The 20,910-nt window shown below is 50.5% G+C and overlaps 2 protein-coding genes across 9 annotated transcripts in view; one reads left to right on the forward strand and one right to left on the reverse strand.

The window, feature by feature from the left end:
- The window catches only part of TSC2 (TSC complex subunit 2), a 34,807-nt gene extending 28,271 nt beyond the window's left edge, over positions 1-6,536 (forward strand). For all 6 annotated transcript variants that reach the window (XM_049791874.1, XM_049791875.1, XM_049791876.1 and 3 more), the window contains 8 exons: positions 377-452; positions 1,352-1,438; positions 1,677-1,863; positions 2,938-3,077; positions 3,287-3,365; positions 4,083-4,174; positions 4,460-4,558; positions 4,938-6,536. In XM_049791874.1, the coding sequence (XP_049647831.1) occupies positions 377-452; positions 1,352-1,438; positions 1,677-1,863; positions 2,938-3,077; positions 3,287-3,365; positions 4,083-4,174; positions 4,460-4,558; positions 4,938-5,105 (928 nt within the window). In that variant the 3' untranslated portion in view covers positions 5,106-6,536. The remainder of the gene's footprint in view (positions 1-376; positions 453-1,351; positions 1,439-1,676; positions 1,864-2,937; positions 3,078-3,286; positions 3,366-4,082; positions 4,175-4,459; positions 4,559-4,937) is intronic.
- Positions 6,537-6,643: 107 nt separating this feature from the next.
- Positions 6,644-20,910, reverse strand: part of PKD1 (polycystin 1, transient receptor potential channel interacting) — a 99,745-nt gene continuing 85,478 nt past the window's right edge. For 2 of the 3 annotated variants that reach the window (XM_049791873.1, XM_049791872.1), the window contains 12 exons: positions 20,642-20,760; positions 19,292-19,494; positions 18,823-19,017; positions 17,868-18,007; positions 16,631-16,758; positions 16,091-16,259; positions 15,231-15,356; positions 14,890-15,064; positions 13,947-14,234; positions 13,337-13,471; positions 12,678-12,992; positions 6,644-12,261 (listed from right to left, as the gene is read on the reverse strand). In XM_049791873.1, the coding sequence (XP_049647830.1) occupies positions 11,635-12,261; positions 12,678-12,992; positions 13,337-13,471; positions 13,947-14,234; positions 14,890-15,064; positions 15,231-15,356; positions 16,091-16,259; positions 16,631-16,758; positions 17,868-18,007; positions 18,823-19,017; positions 19,292-19,494; positions 20,642-20,760 (2,620 nt within the window). In that variant the 3' untranslated portion in view covers positions 6,644-11,634. The remainder of the gene's footprint in view (positions 12,262-12,677; positions 12,993-13,336; positions 13,472-13,946; positions 14,235-14,889; positions 15,065-15,230; positions 15,357-16,090; positions 16,260-16,630; positions 16,759-17,867; positions 18,008-18,822; positions 19,018-19,291; positions 19,495-20,641; positions 20,761-20,910) is intronic. The other variant, XR_007504578.1, reaches the window with a different exon arrangement.

Here is a 20,910-nt window from a genome sequence, read left to right on the forward strand (position 1 = left end):
CATTATGAGACAATCTTCATCTTATTGAGGGCAGGTAAAATGCAAATGTCTGTAAAATCATTTCTCTGCTAGCCTAGAAAAACCCCTGTAGCTGTGAGGTAGGAGTGCATTCCTACTCCTCTATTCTGCATAAAGATTGCCTTTTGAACGGGGAATTTGTGCAGCTTCCACTGTTTGACATACCCATTGTTTTTTATGACAGGGGTCTATTACAAACTGCAGGTAGTCTAGGCACCTAAATTGTCTCTAGAAGATGAGTAATACTCTGTTAGCATTTTACTTGCTCCTCTTATTCTGTACATAACGTTCTTACAACATATAAAAAGTGACTTAATTTTTATGGTAACAGGACTTTTCCCCCCCCTCTCTCCCTTAGCTTTGTGTTTTTACAGTTGTACCACTCCCCATTCTTTGGCGATGAAAACAACAAGCCCCTTTTGTTGCCAAATGAGGTAGGCAAGTATTTCTTTTAATTCTTGTTGTTAATGTTTCTAACCTCTTTTTTTTTTTTTTTTTTTAAAATAAAATGATAGTAATGAATGTCTGGCTTGGTGCAATTTAAAGGTGTTTCCTACCAACAGTGCCACAGATGGGAGATTTTCCGTACCCCAATCCTGGTGGCTCCCACTTTATGGTTCTGGATTGAATTTAAGATATTGGGATATTTTGCTGGTGCTGTTTCAGAATCCCAGCCAGAAGGCAGGATGATTTGTGGAGTTTTGGTTTTTTGCTGGTAGGAGTGCAGGATGAAAATGGTGCATTAGGTGATATTGGCAGAACGTCACTAGACAAACCTGTCAGCCCTGCGTATAATTGGGAGTGGCCAAGAAGCTTTCTGTGGTCATATGAGAAATTAATCATAAACTTCCTGGAGAAGTAGTGCTGGAACAGGGTTCTTGTGAACTGAGCACCGCAGACCTGCTGATAGTTTCCCCTCACTTTAGGTTTGGGTGGTCGGGCAGTAGGGTGAGAGAGGTGAGATGAGGCGCTAAAAATGTTCTTCAGAGCAAGAGACGTGATAATTTTTCATGCCTGAAGTTTAAACGAAGATATGATGTACTTTGTCATGGCAAGTGCATCTAACCCATGCAGTTTGCCAGACTAATCTCATCTGAAGTATAAAACCAAGAAAGTGTGGTGACAGATGCCATATAGCACTGCTCTGTACCTAGGACTGAGGATACACTGTGCCCTTGCAGAACAGAGTAGGGCAGCATTCATTAAGGAAGACACTAGCGAAGGTCAGGAATCTGTGCTTACTTTGTGCTGTCGTTGTTCTGAAGGGTTTTAGGGAGGGCAGTGGGTGTGTGGAGATAAGTTTTTAAAGATGTGACCAATGTTTTGATTGTAGACGTTTGAAAGATCAGTGCAGCTCCTGGATCAAATTCCTTCTTATGACACACACAAGATTGCAGTGCTCTATGTTGGAGAAGGCCAGGTGAGTTGTGTGTAGATGCATTAATCCTTTAATAGTTACATCTCAACAGAAGGCCAGGCACCACTACTCCAGCTCTGAGATTTGTCCTGCTCCTGCAGTTGCCTTGCTTCTCTTTAGTTTCTTGCACTAAAAATCCATGCCCGTGTGAAGCCCTTCTAGGAAGGTAATAACCTAATCACTCATGCTGATTGAGTGCTCTTAGCATTCAGTGTGGGACTCCCATGTTCTTATTTCCTAGAGCAACAACGAAATCGCAATTCTGTCAAATGAACATGGATCTTACCGCTATACAGAGTTCCTGACTGGGTTAGGGAAGCTCATTGAGCTCAAAGACTGTCAGCCAGATAAAATCTACCTTGGTGGCCTGGATGTGTGCGGGGAGGATGGACAGTTTACCTACTGTTGGCATGATGACATTATGCAAGGTAAGGTAGCTCCAGAAGTTGGAAGGATAGTCTCTTCTTATCTTAAGACTGACCTGCCTTCTACAAACTGTTTCCTTTACAGGGATGTAGTAAAAATGATCTGGGGTTCTGTTCTCATCCCATTCTCTCTCTGGTATCTCTGCAAGCCATGTGTTAAAGTTTGGGAGAGTTGCCTACCTGCCTTATTTAAGGAAAAAAAAAAAAATCCTGCTACTTACTTTTAAAATAGTCTGCTCTATTAAAGGTTAATATGGTTTGGTGTAGAGGTTTGTAGAATAAGCTATTTGTTCTTGAGCTGCTATGAAGCCTGTTAATTGAGGGTAGTGTGTACATGTCAAAACTCTGCTAATCATTTCTCTGTAGAACAGTATTGAAAGCAGGAGGGTTGCCATTACTGTGGTCATTGCTAATTGAACAGTAGCGTTACCCAGCTCCTGCAGCATCAAGCTGTGCAGCTATTGTTCAGGATCCAACAAGCTATGATGAACTTCCCAAAATTTTTCATACACCTCTGTGCATCCCAATCATCGTACTTAGTCCAGTTCAGCTCAATTAGGGGAAGTCCTGGTTTAAGCTATTTAACTCTTCCTCCTCAAACCAGATTCTACTTGCCATGCTACTGTGGTCATGGAATAAATACCCAGAAGCACTTCTGCAGTCCCCTGTTCATTTTCTGTGAACAGATAGATAGCTACCCCAGCTTGATGAGAACACTTCTTCCAGTATACATCAGGCGCATGCTGAAAGCCAGGCCTTTAATTTGCTTTGCTGAGCCTGGTGCTAGAGAAGACTCTGCAGGGGAGTACCTAAAAACTGGCAAGAGAAGAGCTTTCAGAGGCTGCCTTTTCGCTGGCCTCTGCACTCCATGCTCCCGGTAGCATTGAAGCAATCAAGTGGGACTGGATTCAGCTGTCACAAATGGGGACAAACCTAATGAGGGAGCACAACTCATATTTTTTATTATTAGGGTGCTGGTACTACTTTGTCTTCCAGACGAGTGCTACATGTTGATCGTTGCTGCTTGCAGCACTGCTTTCCCAGGGCAACCTAAGGATTTTTCTGTTTCCTCTTCAGCCATTTTCCACATTGCTACTCTGATGCCCACAAAGGATTTGGATAAATATCGCTGTGACAAGAAAAGGCACCTTGGGAATGATTTTGTTTCTATCGTTTACAATGATTCTGGAGAAGACTTTAAACTGGGAACAATAAAGGTACAAGATTTTACTTGCGGGTGTGTTATAAAAGAGGCATGTGGCTGGTTGTAAAACCTTAATCTCATGTGTGTTATCTTAGCAGTGTTGAGATCATGAATGGAGGTCATACGCCTTGGTGGGTTCACATGTGTTAGTTTATGGCATTCACAAGAACTACAGCAGCTGCCAGTAAAATGTATATGACTATTTTATTGTTTTCTCATTAGGGTCAGTTCAATTTTGTGCACGTTATCATCACACCACTTGACTATGACTGTAACCTGGTGACGCTGCAGTGTCGGAAAGGTAGGAATCTCTCCAGCCTTTGTTCTCAGTCTTTCCTGTATTGGTGGTGCATAACTGCTTTCACTTTGCAGTGGTTTTGCATTTCAAAAGTAAAAACTTCCAGGAGAAACTCTCTGAAACCAGTTTGCTGCCCAGTTATATCTGGATATGTCCTATTCGTGTATCTTCCCCAAGACAAAAGGTATCTTCCTCATTGTACCACTCATACTGTCTTCAAGCTTAGGGCAAAGTGCCAGCAGAGTAGAGCAGGTCCTTTCAACAATTACTTGGGAATACTGGAGGAGATATGAGGTGGAGGTCCCTGTGGCTTTGGCCTCTGCTGTCCTTCCCAGCACTGCAGGACCTGATACTTGGAAACTGATCATGGCTCCATGGAAGTTCAGCAGTGCTGGTGCAGTGATCTGCAGGGGTGTTTGCTTTCCTCTTGCCAAAGGGGCACTTCTGGGGTGTTTTTTGCTCACACTTTGGTTCATGTGATAAAGAGCCCAACAGGCTCTCCTCAAAACCTTTATGGAGCAGCCAGAATTTGAGAGCCAGTTGTGTTAAGTTGCAGTGCAAGTTCTGTTACAGTTGGAGCTGTAGAGCTCGATGCAAGCGTCTGAGATTCTGTGATGCAATTCCTCAGGTTTATATTACTTATCTGTTTAGTAACTGGCAACCTTTGGCTTGTTCTTAACTGTCTTACAATAATTTTTTTCTTCTTCCTTTAAAACAAAGACATGGAGGGTCTCGTAGACACGAGTGTTGCTAAGATCATCTCTGATAAGAACCTGCCATTTGTAGCCCGTCAGATGGCCTTGCATGCTAACGTGAGTACTCCTGAGCTCCCAGAGACCTTCTGTCTTTCAGCTGGTGTCTTGGTCCATCACCAGCTTCCAAGGAAATGAGTAGGGCTTGCTAAAGCAAATAAATATGTTTTCTGCTTCCATTATTGCTGTCAACCTTTAAGTCAGAGTTAGCACATGAACAGTTATAACAGAGCTGTATTTCAGTTGCTGTCAAACTGTACTGAAACATTCTATTAATTTTATTGTCATGGTTATGTTAATGTGCCTCCCCTCTTTCCCTGCTTCTCCCCACCCTTCCCAAATTAGATGGCTTCCCAGGTTCATCATAGTCGATCAAACCCTACTGACACCTACCCATCCAAATGGATTGCAAGGCTACGTCATATCAAGAGACTAAGGCACCGGGTAAGTAAAGCTGTCTGTTCTAAGTGTTTAGAACTGGGCTCTATCTTAGAACCTTATTACAAATAAGGCACAAAAAATCAGCTATCAAAACTTGCTGAATAAGAGGAGGAGTATGTGTATGAAGGTTAGAATCCAGCTCTTGTGGGAATGCTAAGTGTAGCTATGTAGGTCTGGATTTGCGAGCTTCCAAACAGCTTCCCTGGCAGCAACAGGTTTGGGAACCCTTATACCTGGACACAGAGCTGCACCCACGTGGCACTGTGCTAGGGATGATAGGACAAGCTGTCCTGAGTAACCTGTCCTGCCCTGCCCTGCCCAAATGAAGAGTGAAAAGAGCTTCAGAGAGAATGGAGCTCATCTGTTCTTGTTTGACTTTCAGCTACGTGAAGAAACCCAGTACCAGACTCCTGGCCTTCCCCTCCAGATGCATCCATCTGCTCCGACAAAGCCCCCTCCCCAGATCCCTCAGGACCCTCCACCCACCTATGAGACTGGACAGAGGAAGCGGCTGATCTCCTCAGTGGATGATTTCACAGAGTTTGTGTAGATCCCAGCGGGTCGGTGTGTCTGCTCTGGGATGGACAAAGCAGCGAAAGCGTTTTACCTGCGTGCTGACTCCGTGCGGCTGCATGGACATACAGGAGAAGGGTTTGGCAGGCACAGTGTGGCTGTGCTGCTTGCATGCGGACTCGGCATGGAACCATACCAGGAGCCTTGAATGTTTCACTGTCTCAGCCTGCCACTGTTGTCTGATGAGGACACTGTATCCCCAGCAGATGCTCTGAGAGGACCAATTCTATGTGTTGCGTTTTTATTTGGTTTGAGCTATTTCAAGGCTTCCATCTCTGATGGGATCTTTCTTGCAGAACCTTTCTTGGGATTCCTTCCGCACCAGCGTCTGGTAGAAGCAGACAAAGTACGATGTTCTGCAGTGCATCATGTAGTTGGAAGGTGCAGGAATTGTGGGAATTTTGACCACTTTATTGGGAATGAAATATGAAGTACTGAGAATCCAGTTACTATTTCTAAGCACTGTGGAATCCCAGCTCCTCTCCAGGCCTCGGTGCCTCTCAGCACTCAACTCTTCAGGCTCTCAGACTTGTTCTGCTGCCAGCTCCTGGTAAGAGTTAATTTGGGTTCTCAAGTGACCTGTCAAACGTGCTGCTTAAATTCCCAAGGATTTGTCTCCATTTTAAGAGATTCACAGCAAACCCTCCCTCATTCAGCAGAAATGATTTTGCTATCAGAAGTAACACAAACCACAGAGGTGGATGCCACTCACTGGAGCAGCAGAATGGCAGAGAGCTGGGCCATGAATTACTTGTGATGAACAGTCTGACCCACCAGGCTGACTGCAAGGATTTAGCCAGAGGCCAGCCCTGGCTTCTAGGTTCAGCTGCAGAATTTCCAGTAGTTGCAGCGATGCTGGGGGTAACTCTTGTCCTTCTCTGTGGACCCTGTAAATCCTGTTTTGAAAGACTGTTGACATGTTTTGGGGCATCATCTCTGAATGAGTTTTGCCTGTTGCACTAACACATAGTGACAGTCTCTCCTCCTGGGACCTTGGCTGTTGAAGTGGTTAACAGGCGGTCCTTTCAGTGCAGGCGTGTACAGGTGGAATGGGATTATGTAGCCCATCTTGTGGTAAGATGGTCATCAGACACTACACTACCCAACTGGGAGAAACCATGTAAGCTGGACTATACTGTGAGTACTTTATCTCCTGCTTTGTCAATAAATGGGAAGCGTGGCTTTTTTAACAGGTAACAGCAGCGCCCTTGCAGTGGAGATGAAGACAAGTGCAATCTGCACATGGAACTGTGAAGTGACAGGCGAGGGGACAAAAGTGATGCTACTAGCTTGTGCAGGGCTGTTTGGGAACTCTAAGTGTATGTTGTGTTTTGAGTGTTTATAAGTCGTAAAGGAAATAAAATATTTGTATGGTCAGTGGGTTCTTGCTGGCCTGGGAAGATTCAAACTGTGTTTCATAATAATTTAAATTCCTTCCCTCTTTCCCCTTTCAGTTTTCTGATCCATATTGCTCATATTTCAGTAACTACCAGCCACACCTCCAAGTTCTGGACATGGTGTGATACCTGGCTGTGTTCCAGTCCCTGTGCTGGGGATGTTCCCTCTGGTTCAGCTTCAGGTAACCTCTGCAACGGGGGCGGGGGGGGGGCTTTTCTGCTGGCATTTCCCACCACAGGTGAGCCAGAGCAGCTTGCTGTGTTTGTGCAGCAGCACCCTGGGGCTGAGCGAGCCCTTGTGCCCATACTCTGCCTTGGTTGAGCCTCCTTTACATTGATGGCAGACCCTTCACTGACAACCTGATGTTGTTAATTACAGCCCAGAGCTGCCCTAATAGGCTGGCTGATTTAAGAAACCATCCTGTAGTTCTGCAGGAGACCTTAATTAAATCTCCAGTCACAGACAAAGAGAATAACAATGGGGTGGGGAGGAATGTCTGTGGACTAGCTCCGAGTAGCGCTGCTTTGCCCCTCTGCCTTTGCTGGTAGCAGTGAACAGGCTGGAGTGAGCGTAACAGAAGCACCAGAGCCAGGTCATAGCAGTCATCTTTTATTTGACCTTGTCATTTTTTAAGAAACATCCCCACAGTTACAAAATACGATATTTTTTGTTTGCAGTGAAATGCTGACCAGACAGTAACAGTTGGCATATTGGTCACAATCATCTGTTCCTTTTTTTTAAAAAAGCACTTATATAAGAAGTCCCTCCCTCTCCCTTTTAAACTAATGGATAGGGTTTTTTATTTAAGCAGCTTGATACTGTTGCATCTTTGTGAGACTTAAGACAATAAATAAGAAACCATCTCTTGGTGACTACAAATACAGAAATATACATTCAGGAGTATTTATTGGCTAGGGCTGCAAGTCAAGTTTATTGCCGTCAGGGGTATAGCTCCATGACTGGTAACTCTGGCTGCAGCTAAGTTCATGTATATGCAGTACCTTAGCTGGGACAGTGAAGGAACCCTGTGAGTGTTGCTATAGTTTGTACAAATAAATGCTGCGATGAGAACTACGATTGCTTGAAAGCTGTCAGTGGTGCCACCACGCACATGGGCCTTCGCGGAGGTGTTTGGCTTTTCAAGAAACAACTGTGGGTTCCAGAGCTGCTCTCCGTACTTCAAGTGAAGGAAAGAAGTAGGGCAGTTGTCTTATCCTGTTTCTGCTCCTCTTTGATTAGAAGAAGCACTTGGTAAGTCACACGCATCAAGTCACACTCACACACACGCAGAGCAAGCTTGGTAGGAAACAGGCACTTGGGAACAAAAATCCTGATGCTTCAGCTGGGGAGCATCTTTGTTACACTGCCCGCTCGCCTCCCGTTAGCTTATTAAAGGCTGTTCTGAGCAGTCGGGTCTCTGCTTGCCACTGCCTCTTGCCTCTGTCTCTCCTTCCTGCACTTAACTCTGATTAACAACCTCTTTTAAATAAGCATACTCAAGCTGTGGGGGCAGGGAGGGGCTGAGAACTGAACTTCTTGGCTTTTGAAGATGCAAGAGCTTTCTAAGACCTGCTTGGTTCATTTTACTCACTGAACATTACTGCATGGCCCTCAGGGGTGGCTGGATCTACGCGTGTTGCTCCACTGCAGCAGGAAAGGGATGCACAGGTGCAGCCAGGTGTGGAGCTGGAGGTTAAAAGTGGCAGTTTTGGTGCAGTTATGCTTAGGAGATCTCCCATGTAGGAACCCAAAATAGAGTAAGAGCTGGTGGCCCACCCAGCAGCACATGCCAGCGACTGCTTTCCTATAGTAACCCTCCTTTGTCGATCTCTCTGCTGGTCTGCATGCTTACACAGCGGTGTTAGAAAATGAGCAACTTGCTTTTGTCTTTGTGGGTAGTTGCTGTTTGTGCAACTAAATACTTCTCTGGTGCCTTTCCTTTTGAGGCATAGCCAGAGAGTCAGAAACTTCTGTCTTTAAAGACAGAAGTAGAACAGTTCCTGAGTTTCACCCAGAGCCTGTGCTTCTCTCACCAAATAGGATTTTGCTTTATAACTGCATCCTTCCTAGCCCCAGGGAGGACACGCCAGAGGGGCAATGAGCTTAGAAGCTGGATGTGACTGCAGATGTGTGCCCAGCACTATTATCAGCGCTGCAGTGCCACAGCCTAGGTATCCTGGTACATCTCACAGCTGCTTGTTTTACTGCCTTTGGGATTTTTGGACATGGCTTGCAGGCACTTGCACCGGTACTGCACCTGTCACCAAAAAAGAGTCACGGGCATCTACCAGAGTTGAGCCTGGTGGCTGTGCTGCTTGGGTAAGTAAAAGAGACCAAAAACTACAAGTAGTTTTAATCTCTGCCTTGAAAACCAGTTTTAGAACCAGAAGAGTTCTGGGGAGGATGAAGCTGTTTGTAAAAGGAGTAACAAATCAAGTCTGTACGGTTCACAAAGCTTACTAACATCAGCACCTGAGCCAGCACTGGGCCCCATCCCTGGCCTCTGCAGCCCTCACTGCTGGTTCTACCTGCTCCAGGCACCTGCTGCTGCTGCGCTGGAATCCTCCATCTCCAACTACTGCCACTGAACTCTAGGCACTTCTCTGTCATCTCCTCTTCTACCTGCCTTGCCTTCCCATTACGACAGCTTCATGCTTACTAGTATTAGTTTTCTCCCCTCTGCACTTTACTTCCTTCTGCAATCATCTGCTCTTTCAACAACCTCTATGGTGACCAACGACCATCACACTAAGTGATCTTCAAGCTACAGCATGCTTGTTTTCTCCTGCCCGCATCCTTCTGCAACCTTTCCACAGTGTCCATCCTTCATATCAACTGAGTTTTTCAAAGGTAACTTACACCAGTCCCGATGCCATCACAAAGAGCACCCCTGTGTCCTCCTTCAGTCAGCCTTAAGGGACGTGGGCAGGCGCCTGGAGCCAAGGAAGCACAGCTGGAATGAAATCTTATTTACAAGTATCTAACACAGCACAGCAGAAGTGCTGGGAGCTGGATGGGGAGACTCAGGAGGTGATGTGATTAGTAATGGAAGTAAGTGTCTGTGAAGACCCCTTGCTTTGCCCAGAAAGGTCTCCCCTGCCAGGGGAAGGGGACAGATGCTGCCAGGACCACCAGCATCAGAGGCAAGATGCAGTCTAACGCGAGGCACCCTCCGCTGGGGCACTGCCCGCCTGGTCTCGCTGCCTAACGCTTCCCTTCGACCCTCTCGCATTTCTAAAGCGTGGAGCAGGTTCTGGGAACACACCAACTAGCACACTGCGGGGCTTTCCCTCCCCTGCCACGCTCCGCTCCACCGGCAGCGACTGGCCCAGAGCCAGCCCGGCCTAACCTCAGCTGGGAGGAGAGCACACGCACCACATGCACACAGACACCTAATACTTTATATACACGGGACATTCCCAAGAAGAAGCACTTAATACATCCTTTAAATAACTCTGACAATAGTATTCTGTCTCCTATCTACATGTTTCAAACACGGTACCGATGCTATGAAAATATAGCAAACATACAAAAATATATACATTTAAAACCAAAACATATAAATTACTTACAATATACATAACGTGAAATGGGGATGATGAAGTGAAGGCAGCCCTTGGGAAGGCTTCAGCCACTGCTCAGCACCCCCCGCGCTGCGAGCAGGGGGTGCCCCACAGCGCAGCCCCTCCCTGGCCGGGCATGGCGAGCACAGGCCAGCTGTCGCCCCGTGCACGGCGAGTCCCAGGGAGCTGCGGGGTGGCAGGACTGGAGGGACCCCGACAAAAGCTCCGTTAGGGCTTCACCTGCCTCCCCCAACGCCTTTGTGCTTCTCGTAGGAAAGATGCCAGGAGGTACCGGCCCGGCTGCCTCAGGCTGGGGCCTTCTGGGGGCTGCGGTCACTTCACCAGCATTGCTCATTTCAGTTTATGATTTAAACCAACGAACAAACAAACAAAAAATACTGCTTTTTGTGATATATTATCCCGTTCTTGTTAGATCGCATGTCATTGTTAGCCGAGGAAAGCAACGTTTAAAGTGCTGGGCAGTACATACGAACAAGTAAACCAAAAAAATACATATACTTACGTCAATACATTCCTTGGATTAGAAAAGCCAAGCAGCCAGCAGCGCCCGCACCCCGTGGGCCACTGCGTGGGGGGCGAGCACTGGCAGGCAGGGGCTGGGTGGGGGACCGCAGCGAAGCCAGCACGTTGGCAACCCCACGCTCAGAGACGGCTGAAAGCAATCCGAGGTCTCCACACCCCTCGGGCTGAGCTGCTGCTCCTTATCCCCTCCGAGCCTGGCCAGGTAGTAGGGCTGGCAGCTCGCTGCAGCTTACGATGATGTCATTTGTTTTAAATATTGGATTTTTTTAAATACAAATAATAGTACCAATTTCTGGAAGATAAAAGTAGCCAATACTGGAAATTAACTGATCTGGGTGTAGATATCATTTATCTATATCTATATATATTTATGCTTTAAAAAAAAAAAAAATAATTGGTTAAATATCTTCTCAAAACCTTTAGCTTTCCTCCACAGTGTCACTGGTCGACAAAAATCCAAGACTCAGTTCAAACCTTCAAGGCCTGGGGCTCTCCTCTCCCCCTTTCCATCCGGCACAGCCAGTGGGGAAGGGAGGTGAGCTTTGTACCGGTCACCCTGTGCCAGTCCCCAGTAAAGTGTCCTTGTGACAGTCGCCATATGCAGGCTGTTTGCAGATGGGGCCATTTAGCAAAAGAGACAACTTTTTAATACTGCCCTACCCCAACAGGGATTTTCTCTACGCTGACCGTACCCCGCACAGCCTTCCCCAGCTGGTCCCCGAGGGAAAGGCTCAGCCTTCTCCAACCAACCCTTAACGCTGGAAACCACATCTGATGCGGACGGTCAGGTCCGTGGAGGATGGCGGCTGTGCCAGCCCCGTTGCCGGCATCAGCCCCGTGCGCCCCGGCAGGCACAGCCGCCGCGGCAGGAGCTTTCAGAAGCGGCAGCTCCTGAGGCTCCAGGTCTGCACGGCAGGCACAGCCCACCCTTCGCAAACCCCTTCCCAGGTGCTCTCTGCCCTCCGAGGGCATTGCTCCCCGCGATGCCCAGCACGTCGCCTGTTACTTGACAGTGGGGTGCACCCTGTTCTTGGCCCGGAGGGGCCGTTTCTTCTTCACTGCCGGAGCTACAGCGGCGTAGGGTTTGTGTGGGGGCAGCACAGAAGCCGCCACGCTGATGCCTCTGCTAGCTCGAAGGAGCCGGCTGGGCACAGAGCCCCTGCTGCCTGGTGGGGCGGCAGGAGAGTTGGGGGACAGTGGGGCGTCCCGCGGGGGCTGCAGGTCCGTGTCGGAGGAGGTTTCGGGCGAGGGCCCCTGCTCTGTGCTGCCTGCGCAGTACCTGCTCAGGACGTCCTCCGACATCTGGGTGTCCCTCCTCCTGGAGCGGCGGCTCTGAGAGCCCTCCAGCTGGTGCTCGATGCGGTACACGTCCTCCGTCACCTGGTTGACCCGGTCAAATTGGGCGAGCAGCATCTCAAAGAGGGAAAGGAGGCGCTGGATGTCAGCGTCCACTTCCAGGCTGTCCCGGGTGCTCAGCACGAGGCTCAGCCCATCCAGCTGGCTGGAGGAGGTGGAAGCCCTGGAGCTGTCAGAGGCAGCGCTGGGAGTGGGGCCCCGAAAGGACTTGGAGTCACTGGAGTCTCGGGACGGCAGCGGCTCCATCCCTTCGAACCTCACCTTGTGTCGGAACTGGAAGAGAACAGGGGAGCAGGGGACAGAGTTATTTCAGTTAAGTGGGAACACCGTGCTGTGGCACCGTGTCCTGCTCCAAACAGCCCCAGGGCTGCTCCCAGCCATTCCTGGCAGGCCAGGCCACGGCACGGACCTGGGGACAGATCCCAGATAAAGCCACATAGAACTGTGGGCCTGAGAACTGGCAGCAGATGCCCCTACAACACCCCATCGCTAACCCAGCTCTTGGGCCTCCAGGAACGAACACTGCTCCAGCCCTCACCTGCCAGAGGAACGTGACTGCGAACAGCAGTGGGAAGTAGCCAGAGGCAAAGAAAAGCCAAGGATGGTGGACATCGATTCTCTGCCAACACCTGCAGCCTACTGCCTGCTACCAGGCCCCTTCTCCACAGAATCTCCCAGGCTGCACTCACCTCCTTTGCTTTGCTGAAGCCCATCCACATTTTCAGCCTGCGCACAAAGAGCTCCACCATCTCGTAGTCCTGGGGCTCGAAGGCTGGGCGGTACAGCTCAAAGTGCATTTCCCGGTAGCTGTAGATAAGCACCACGGTGAACAGCCTCAGCACAATCCACACCTCCAGGATGATGTAGCTGGTGCAGAACAGGTAGTAGAGGCCTGAGGACTCGGGCAGGCAGGGGCGGAGGTTCACGCTGCCCCGCAGCATGGCAAACAGCAGCAGGAGGCTGCTGCCGACGCTGCGGAAGGACTCCGAGGAGGAGGAGAAGAGCTGCAAGGAGGACATCGGAAACATAATGAGACGGGGATCGGTAGCAAAATGTTCCCCTGACACCCGATATTCACTACCCCATCTTACAAAGCACGAGCCCCGAGGAGTGGCCCACAAATCAGCCATGACAGGGACAGGACACAGACGCAGTCCCTGGCCAAAACCGCCTGGCCTGTGGCAGACAAGAGCACCCCGCACGGGCTGGGCACTGGAGCGCCTGGAGGACCCGCTGAGCTTTGCTCGCAGTCATGGCGTGGTGAGGGATGAGGGGCAACGCGACGCTGGGCAGCCCTTGCTGACAACCAGCCACTCTGCGAGCCGAGGCGAGGACGGCAGGTAGTTACCAAGAAGCCGAGCTGAGCGTAGGCCAGGATGAGGACGGCGAACGCCAGCCCTGCGGCGGTCAGCTCCTTCGCAGACTTCTGAAAGGTTTTCCCAAACACGGACCACTGCCTGACGAAACGCAGCTGCTGGGCAGCCTAGGACCAAGAGAGAGGATGGTGTTACAACACGTGCCCATCGCAGAGGCTGCTGCAAGATCCTTCGAGCCCAGGGAAGGGTCTTTCAAACATCTCTACAAGTCCGAGAAATGCAAACAGAGTGGAGGACATCCTAGTCAACGGGCTCCTTGCAGAAAAAATCATCCCAACAGCCACACTAGGGTGAATTCCCCAAGGGAACTGAGGGCCTTTAGAGACCCGAAGTGCTACAGCAAAGATGCATGTGGCATCACGGCCCACCACCTCTGTCCTGCAGTAGAGTCTGGATGTGGCAGCAGCCCTGTTGCATTTGATCAGTGCCTGGCACAGCAGGACCACGGTCTTGCATTTGTTTTTACTTCAGGGCCCTTTGCTGACCCCTGACATGGGACAGTGCATGGATGACAAGCTGGCACAAGAGGACCAAAGCACACATCCCTGCCCACGTGCTGTTCCTACCCAACCCTCTCCATACCTGCACAGTCAAGATGAAGAGGAGGGACGCAGCCAAGGTGCTGAAGACGGTGTTGAGAAAGGCCACCTGGTAGAAGTTGGTGAAACCCTTGCGGTTGTTGAGGTACTTGAGCCACTGCTGGTCGGCAAGGGTGGCTTGGCTGAGATGTACCACCACGGTGCAAGTGGTGAGCAGGATGAAGACCCACTGGCCATAGTTGCCCCACAGGGTGAAGTAGGCTCTGCCTTCCTTCTTGATGGACAATGACTCCGACACCACGAAGTAGACCACAAACATCATGAGGAAGACCTGGGGGAGGAATAGAGAGGTTACCAGGGAAGGAGAGGGCAATGTTTAACTGCTGTGCTGCACCGGGGGACTCTGCAGCACTCCAGGACCGCAAAAGCCCCACATACTAGGCTGAGTTCTGCCAGCCCACAGCTAGAGCACACCCCCTTCCACGCCTCCCTCACTCACTCAGCGCCCCGATCCCTCCTGCCCTGGCAGCAAAGCTCCCCAAATCACGTCCAATGCACTTGTGGCAGGGTGGCAGTGCCCAGGGGAAGAGGGATCCGCTTATGCTGAACCCTGGCCCAGGCAAGGTCTCTGGGGACACGGCTCAGCTGGCTGATGTCCCTGCTGAGGACAGAAGAACAAAAGCCTCAAGTTTCCACAGCAACAGGCATGAGTTCAAGGAAGCAAAAAAGCTGAGCCAAGACCAACAAATGTTGCCAGACAGGAGGAAACTCCTTCCCCTCAGTGGTGCCAGGGACGTTTTCCGTGTGCTATCCAGGCCTGGAAGCAGAGTGGTGACAGGCATGGGGACAAGTAGCCTCAGGCAGAGGAGATCTCATTCTCAGCGATTGACGCTGCCCTTCGGGAGCCCAGGCAATGGGTCCCCAGAGCCCTCTGTGCAGTGACCGAGAGGGAAGAGGAGCACGGAGGGGAATTAACACACACTGACCATCATGAGAAGCTGCAGTGTGACACCCCCGCTGAGCCGCAGCAGCGGGAAGGGGCTGATGGTGACTGCGGCGATGGCCTGGCCAGCCCCCAGGAACTCCAGCTGAAGGGTGATGGCAGCATGCAGGTCCACACTGGGGTTATACTGCGTCAGCTCCACAAAGACTGCCCGGCTCCTGTGGAGGGGAGAAGAGCAGCTCAGGGCACTGGGACAACACCAACTCTGGGCTTTGGTGCCACTGTTTTGTAGGACCATAGATCCTCTCCCCACTGACGCTCCAGCAGCTCCCCTTAAAAACCTGGGTGACAGCAGAACATTTCCTTCCCCCCTGCCACACTTACATGTTGTCGATCCAAGTGTGCTGTTGAAGCAAATTCAGCTGAGCCCTGCTTTCCTCTAGCGAAGCCCCCAGCTCCTGGACGTAACCACTGCTATCGTAGAATGAGATGTAACCCCAGTACCAGACCCTGCAGAGGAAGAGGAGCCATGGGTGAGAGCTGAAGGACGGAGCAGCCACTGGTATGCTCTCCTATGTGGCAGGCCAGGAGGAAGCGTACAGATGCAGACCCTGACCCCTGTGCTACACATCCAAGGGCGACAGCTGCCTCATTATTTATTTCACAAGACAAATTACAAAAGTGCATTGATCCATCTCAGCGTTCCCAGCCTCAGAACAGCTCCAAGCCCTGTTGTGCCCCAGACCAATGAAGACACATCCAGGAACAAACCAGAGCAGAAACCAACAGTGATTTAATGTCCAGTATGCTGGTAAAGGCCAATGTCCCATAACCCACTTTAAGAGAAAGCTAGTGCTGTTCTGTAGTCTCTGTGGGTGGCTGGGTTACCTTGTTCTGCAGCTTGTCTCTGCCCTTGAAGCTGGAGAGTTGAGCCCTCTACCCCTGGGCCCCTGAGAACACACTATGCTGCCATTCAGACAGCCCGAGGTGACACACACATCTCCAGGGAAGTTGGGTGAGCGGCAGCTATGTGTCTCCCACCATTCACACTGCCACTGTAGACATGTTCAGGAAAGGCCTTTGGAATTTCTGTGTTTATTTGCACTTTGCCAGGCTCAGGGGCTGCAGTTGGCCTCACTGAGGTGAGGGCTGGGAACCACCCTGGGCACTGAATCAACTGTAAAGATGCAAAGTCTTTGGCAGATGGAACAGGGGGTGTAAGTGCAGGCTGGGCAGCTCCTTACCCCGTCAGGTCGGGTGGCGAGTAGGACCACGCAGCCGTCACATTCATGGCTGCCCTTTTCCAGCCAGCTGTGTAGTCAGCAGTAGAAAAACTGTCTGAGTCGGTGCAATTCCTCCTGGCAGCCATGCCCACGCCGTGGAGGACATCCTGGGCACTGCGCTGGCACTCGGCTGGAACGAGACCAACACTGTCATTCTTGGGAGCCCAAGGCAGCCGAACGGTGCTGGGGCACACAGCTGAGCTTTCACACTTAGCATCTCCCTTCTTCCCAAGCTCCCTCCACCTCCACGTCCTCAGTCACACCTCCAGAAATCAAGTCAACCTCTCTAGTGTAAATCCCGATGATTGACTGCTCCAGTTCATCTCCGCAGGAGCAGAACCAGAGGCACACTAATATACATGCTGCAAAGAAAAACCTGCCTCCGTAACCTCTGCCTTGCTTCATTCAGCCCCAGCTGTGTCCAGACCTGGCCATTTCATCCCTGCAGGAATGTCACCACCCACCCTGTGACAGCAGAGCCATGGGCCCTTGCCCACCTACCTTCCTGCAGCCTGAGCTGGCGTAGCCGGGCTGTCCCCAGCGTGGTGCTGTAGCTCTCCTGACCCGACCGGTTGTTGTAGAGGTAAGGGAGGAAGACCTGTGACATCCAGACCCAGAACTGATCTGACCTGCAACGGGGAAAAGGCGTGAGAGGCAGAGCTCCCGGGACAGCTCTGTTAGGGCAGTCGCTGCATGTCTCACCCTCGTATGACCATCTGTGTTTCACCTGGAGGGGGGGCACCGAGTTTTGGAGAGCTAACCTGGGCTGCTCTCCTCTCAGGTGCCTGGCTAGCAGGCAGAGGCAGCATTTCCATCTATTCCAAGAGCTCAGCTGGGCTGGGGTCAGGAAAATGTTTATTTGACATGCACAACCTAAACGTGATTGAATCCACTTGGCACCTGGATGAGGATCAGACCAGCGGGTCTGTGGCAGCGCGGTGGAAAAGGGATGATATTTAGGACCAGATTCTGCTCTGCTCTCCCCCCTTACACCACTTCCATCCCAGAACTCCACCGAGTTCACTGTAATAATTTCTGATTCATATTGTGGTGAATCAAAGTTTCTGTGACTTTGCATGGCACGGACAAGTCACATCTATTTGCACAGAAGAATCAAGGGGTCTGTAGTGAGACGGGTACAAAGACGCTGTTAATCCCAGGCAGCCGTTCTGATGTGATTCTAGACTGCTGAAGTTTGCAGTGGTGTGGAAATTCAGCTGGGAAAATTTAATCTAGTTAAACCATATGTGCAGAGCAAGGAAGGGAAGGACTGTATTTATACGAGATGTTATTTTTGGTTCTCGTGACACTGTTTATGGCTAAACCTTACAGTTGTAAATTTTAGAGACAGAGCAAACTTGTGTCCTTTTAATCAGAAACAGAAAGATAAACATCTATAATTCACACAGTCGCTTCCCACTGAGGAAATAATTAAAATTCAAAGAAATTAAAGCTCTCAACCTCCACAGGTCCCTCTGTTCTCCAGGGCAGAAGCAGAACCACAGAGACAAAAAGAGACCTGCTCACTGCCATGCCATACTTGTGTGCGAGTGCCCAGCTCCCCAGAGGCACCAGTGCTCCCCACAGAGTTGAGAATCTCTTTATGGGAGCGACTGTGGAGCATGAGCCCAACAGCCAGCCCCAGCCCGCTCCCTGACTCTTCACTGCAGTCCTGGACAGCTTCTCTGATATAAAGCAACATCTTGTTCCTCCCCAACCCCAGGGCCTTCACAGTTACCTCTTGATGCGGAGGAATTCGTTGCTGCCCAATTGCTGCTTGATGGAGCTCTGCAAAAGGAAGGCTCTGCTGTTGCGGGAGGCATCTCCGTAGTTGGTGAGCAGGATCACCAGCAAGAACATCATGTAGATGAGGAAATTCTGGCAAGCAGAGAGTAGAAAGGGATTGCACCCAAGCATGGGGTGGGGGGTTGTTTCCCAATCCTGCAGCAAATCAGTGCTTTCCACTAACTGCTCCCTGCCATGCAGCAGGATCAGGACCCAGAGCATGCTGTTCTTTCTTTTTCCATATGGGAAGCAGCTTAAAATGAAACCCAGACCACAGGCTCATAACAATATTCTTTGTTCAAAGCGCCTAGCCCAGCACCACATGTTTTAGTTGATATGCATCGCACAACCTCTCTGTACGAACTCCTATATGCTGGCAGCTCAGCTTATACAATAGTTATGGGGGTTTCCACCCTTTAAAGGGAAATCACTCAGTTAAAAATAACTTGACTCTGTTAAAGCAGCTGTGTATTCCCAGCACAAGTGTGGAGGATTAGTACTGAATGAGCTACAAACAGATTGAAACTTCTGCTCCTAGATAGGGAGTTGTGTGTTTCACAAGACACAACTAATGAATTTTCTTGTGCAAGTTGGCATCTACTCCACACTGCAAACCTTGCCCTAACCTCAAACACCTGAGTTATGGAGTCAAACACACCAGCTGCTCCAAATTGAGGATGTACAGCCCCCAATTACGGTTCTGCTTTCCAGTCATCTCAGAGCTTCAGCAATGAATATCACTGCCAGTCTTTTACAGATGGGGAAACTGGGGCAGAAACTGGAGATACGCACTTACTAGCTCAGGAGGAGATCACAGCTGGACTGGGAGGACCCACACAAGGACACAGCTCCCGGAGCCAGCACTCTGCCTCCGCCCTAGGCACCACAAGCATCAGGAGATGTCTTACCTTCAGCATCCTGTGTAGCAGTTTGACCTTCCTGGCCTCCTCCTTGGCCTGAAAAAGGGCAAATCCCTGTGGGGGTCGGACTTTGCTGATCTTCTCAGAAACATGCTCAACAAACGGATGCTCCACCAAGGTATCATCTTCCTCTGGGTGCAAGCGCTTGGCAACCAGTGAGAAATAGAGGGCTTCCAGGAGAACCTGGGGAGACAAGCAGTGTGGGCACTGGTGGCACTAATGTCTGAGCACTCTCTTGGAGCAGATACGACAACATCTAAAACAAATTGCCACCAGCCCTGCCCCTCCTACTGCTGCTGGTGTGTACATCCTTCCCCTCCTGCAGGGATATGAAGATGGGAGAGAGTATTCAATCCACAGTGTCCCGTATGACCCGATTCGTATCTGGACAAGATGTAATTACAGCTAATTCATACATGTGTACAGATATGTGCTTTTGTATTCATGTTATCCTTACCTTCAGGGGCTCCCAGACCAAGAAGGATGCCAGAAAGCTGAATATCCCTGAGATGAGCCACATGAGGGCAACGCTGGAAGAAAAGCCCACCCCGATCCACACGGAAACCCCCGTGGAGGTGGCGAAGAGGAGGAGACTGATACCATGAGCCAGATAGGAGCACCAGGGTGGGAGCAAGCGCTTCCTGAATGTTTGGTCTGCAACTGGAAGGAGGAAGGAAAACTAGCATAAATGTTACTGCAAAAGGGTCCCAATGGGCACAGGAAGGGCTGAGCATACCACTCATCCCAGCAGAGAGCTCGCCACCAGTCCTGGGTGAGTTTGGAGGGATTATCCCAAACATGTCCCACTAAGCAGCAACACGGACAGCACACTGAAACACAGCCAGCCTCAAAAGAGCAGCCTCCCATCTGCAGCCAACAGGGTAAGCAGGAGAAGGGATCCTGATTTGGGTAGTGGGATGGGTTCCCTGCTTTATCCCAGAGCTCCAGGACATTGGGCATGTCCAGTCTGGCTGGAAGTGCTGCTGTCAAACCCATGAAAAGCCACACAGATTTGTTGCTCTGGCTGTCTTTAGACTGCCAAGCCACCCTGCCCCAGGGTTTGCTCAGCACAGCTTCTTTCACCCACCCATGCAAATCAATGCCTGCATGAAGATACTACAACCATTCATCAACCAAGATGAAATGATGGATTTTAACAGACCCAAGAGGACTGCTGCCGTGTCCGATTTGCCGTGCTGCAGCCTGCCCCAGGGAAGCTGTGCCTCGGGAAGCCAAGAGCTCATGCTAAGAGAACTGATGCTGAGCTTCTCCACGGGGCACCCAGGCATTCATCACTCCCCAGACCTTGTGGGGCCTGACAGCCTGCTCCCTGCCTTCTGCAAGCCCAGCTGGCTGGCTGTCATGTTGCATGACCCAGTAGGAAGCGTCTCTTCTATTCTTTGCTTTGTTTGTTGATTTGAGCTTTCTTTGGCATTTTACTCCCTTTCCCCTCTGGTTATGTACAGCGACTCTCTGTCTCTCGTGTTGGATGGATGAAGGGACTGATGGCTGCAGAGGGGTGCAGTGAGCAGAGAAACTGGGGAAGCAGCGAGCAGAGCCTCCCTAGGGTGCACGGTGGGGACCGTCACAGCACAAGCGGTGGCCCAGGGCTTACTGAGATTCAGGCTCCAAGAGAAGCTGGCAGGAAATAGTAAATATATCCCAAGCAGGGGAGCAGCCTTTCCTAAGGCTCCTTTTCTATTTACCTGCCTGTGCCTCCCAAGTGCTGCTGTGTGCGACAGTCCCTTTTCTTGCACATCCCCACCCTCCCTGCCCTGGCGCTGGCACAGCCCTGCAGCCCTGGTACCTGTCCATGTCGACTTGGCTGATCTGCTCACTTCCCTGGGAGGAGCTGCCATGCTCTGGCCTTTGTCGTTCAGTTTCTGCATCATGACAGTCTCCACCTTCTCCCCAAATACGCTGGACCTGCCAAGGCAAAGGTGAGCCTTGCCACTGCTGGCTCTGCAGTAAGCAGGCTGGCACTGAGGTGGACTGAATTCCAGTGCTAACACCAGTGCAGCAGCCCTGGACCAGTTGGAAGCACTTCCTTCTAGAACAGCGGGCCGAGGCTGCTGA

This window comes from Accipiter gentilis, chromosome 33 (genome assembly GCF_929443795.1).
Source record: "Accipiter gentilis chromosome 33, bAccGen1.1, whole genome shotgun sequence".
NCBI classification, from domain to species: domain Eukaryota; kingdom Metazoa; phylum Chordata; class Aves; order Accipitriformes; family Accipitridae; genus Astur; species Astur gentilis.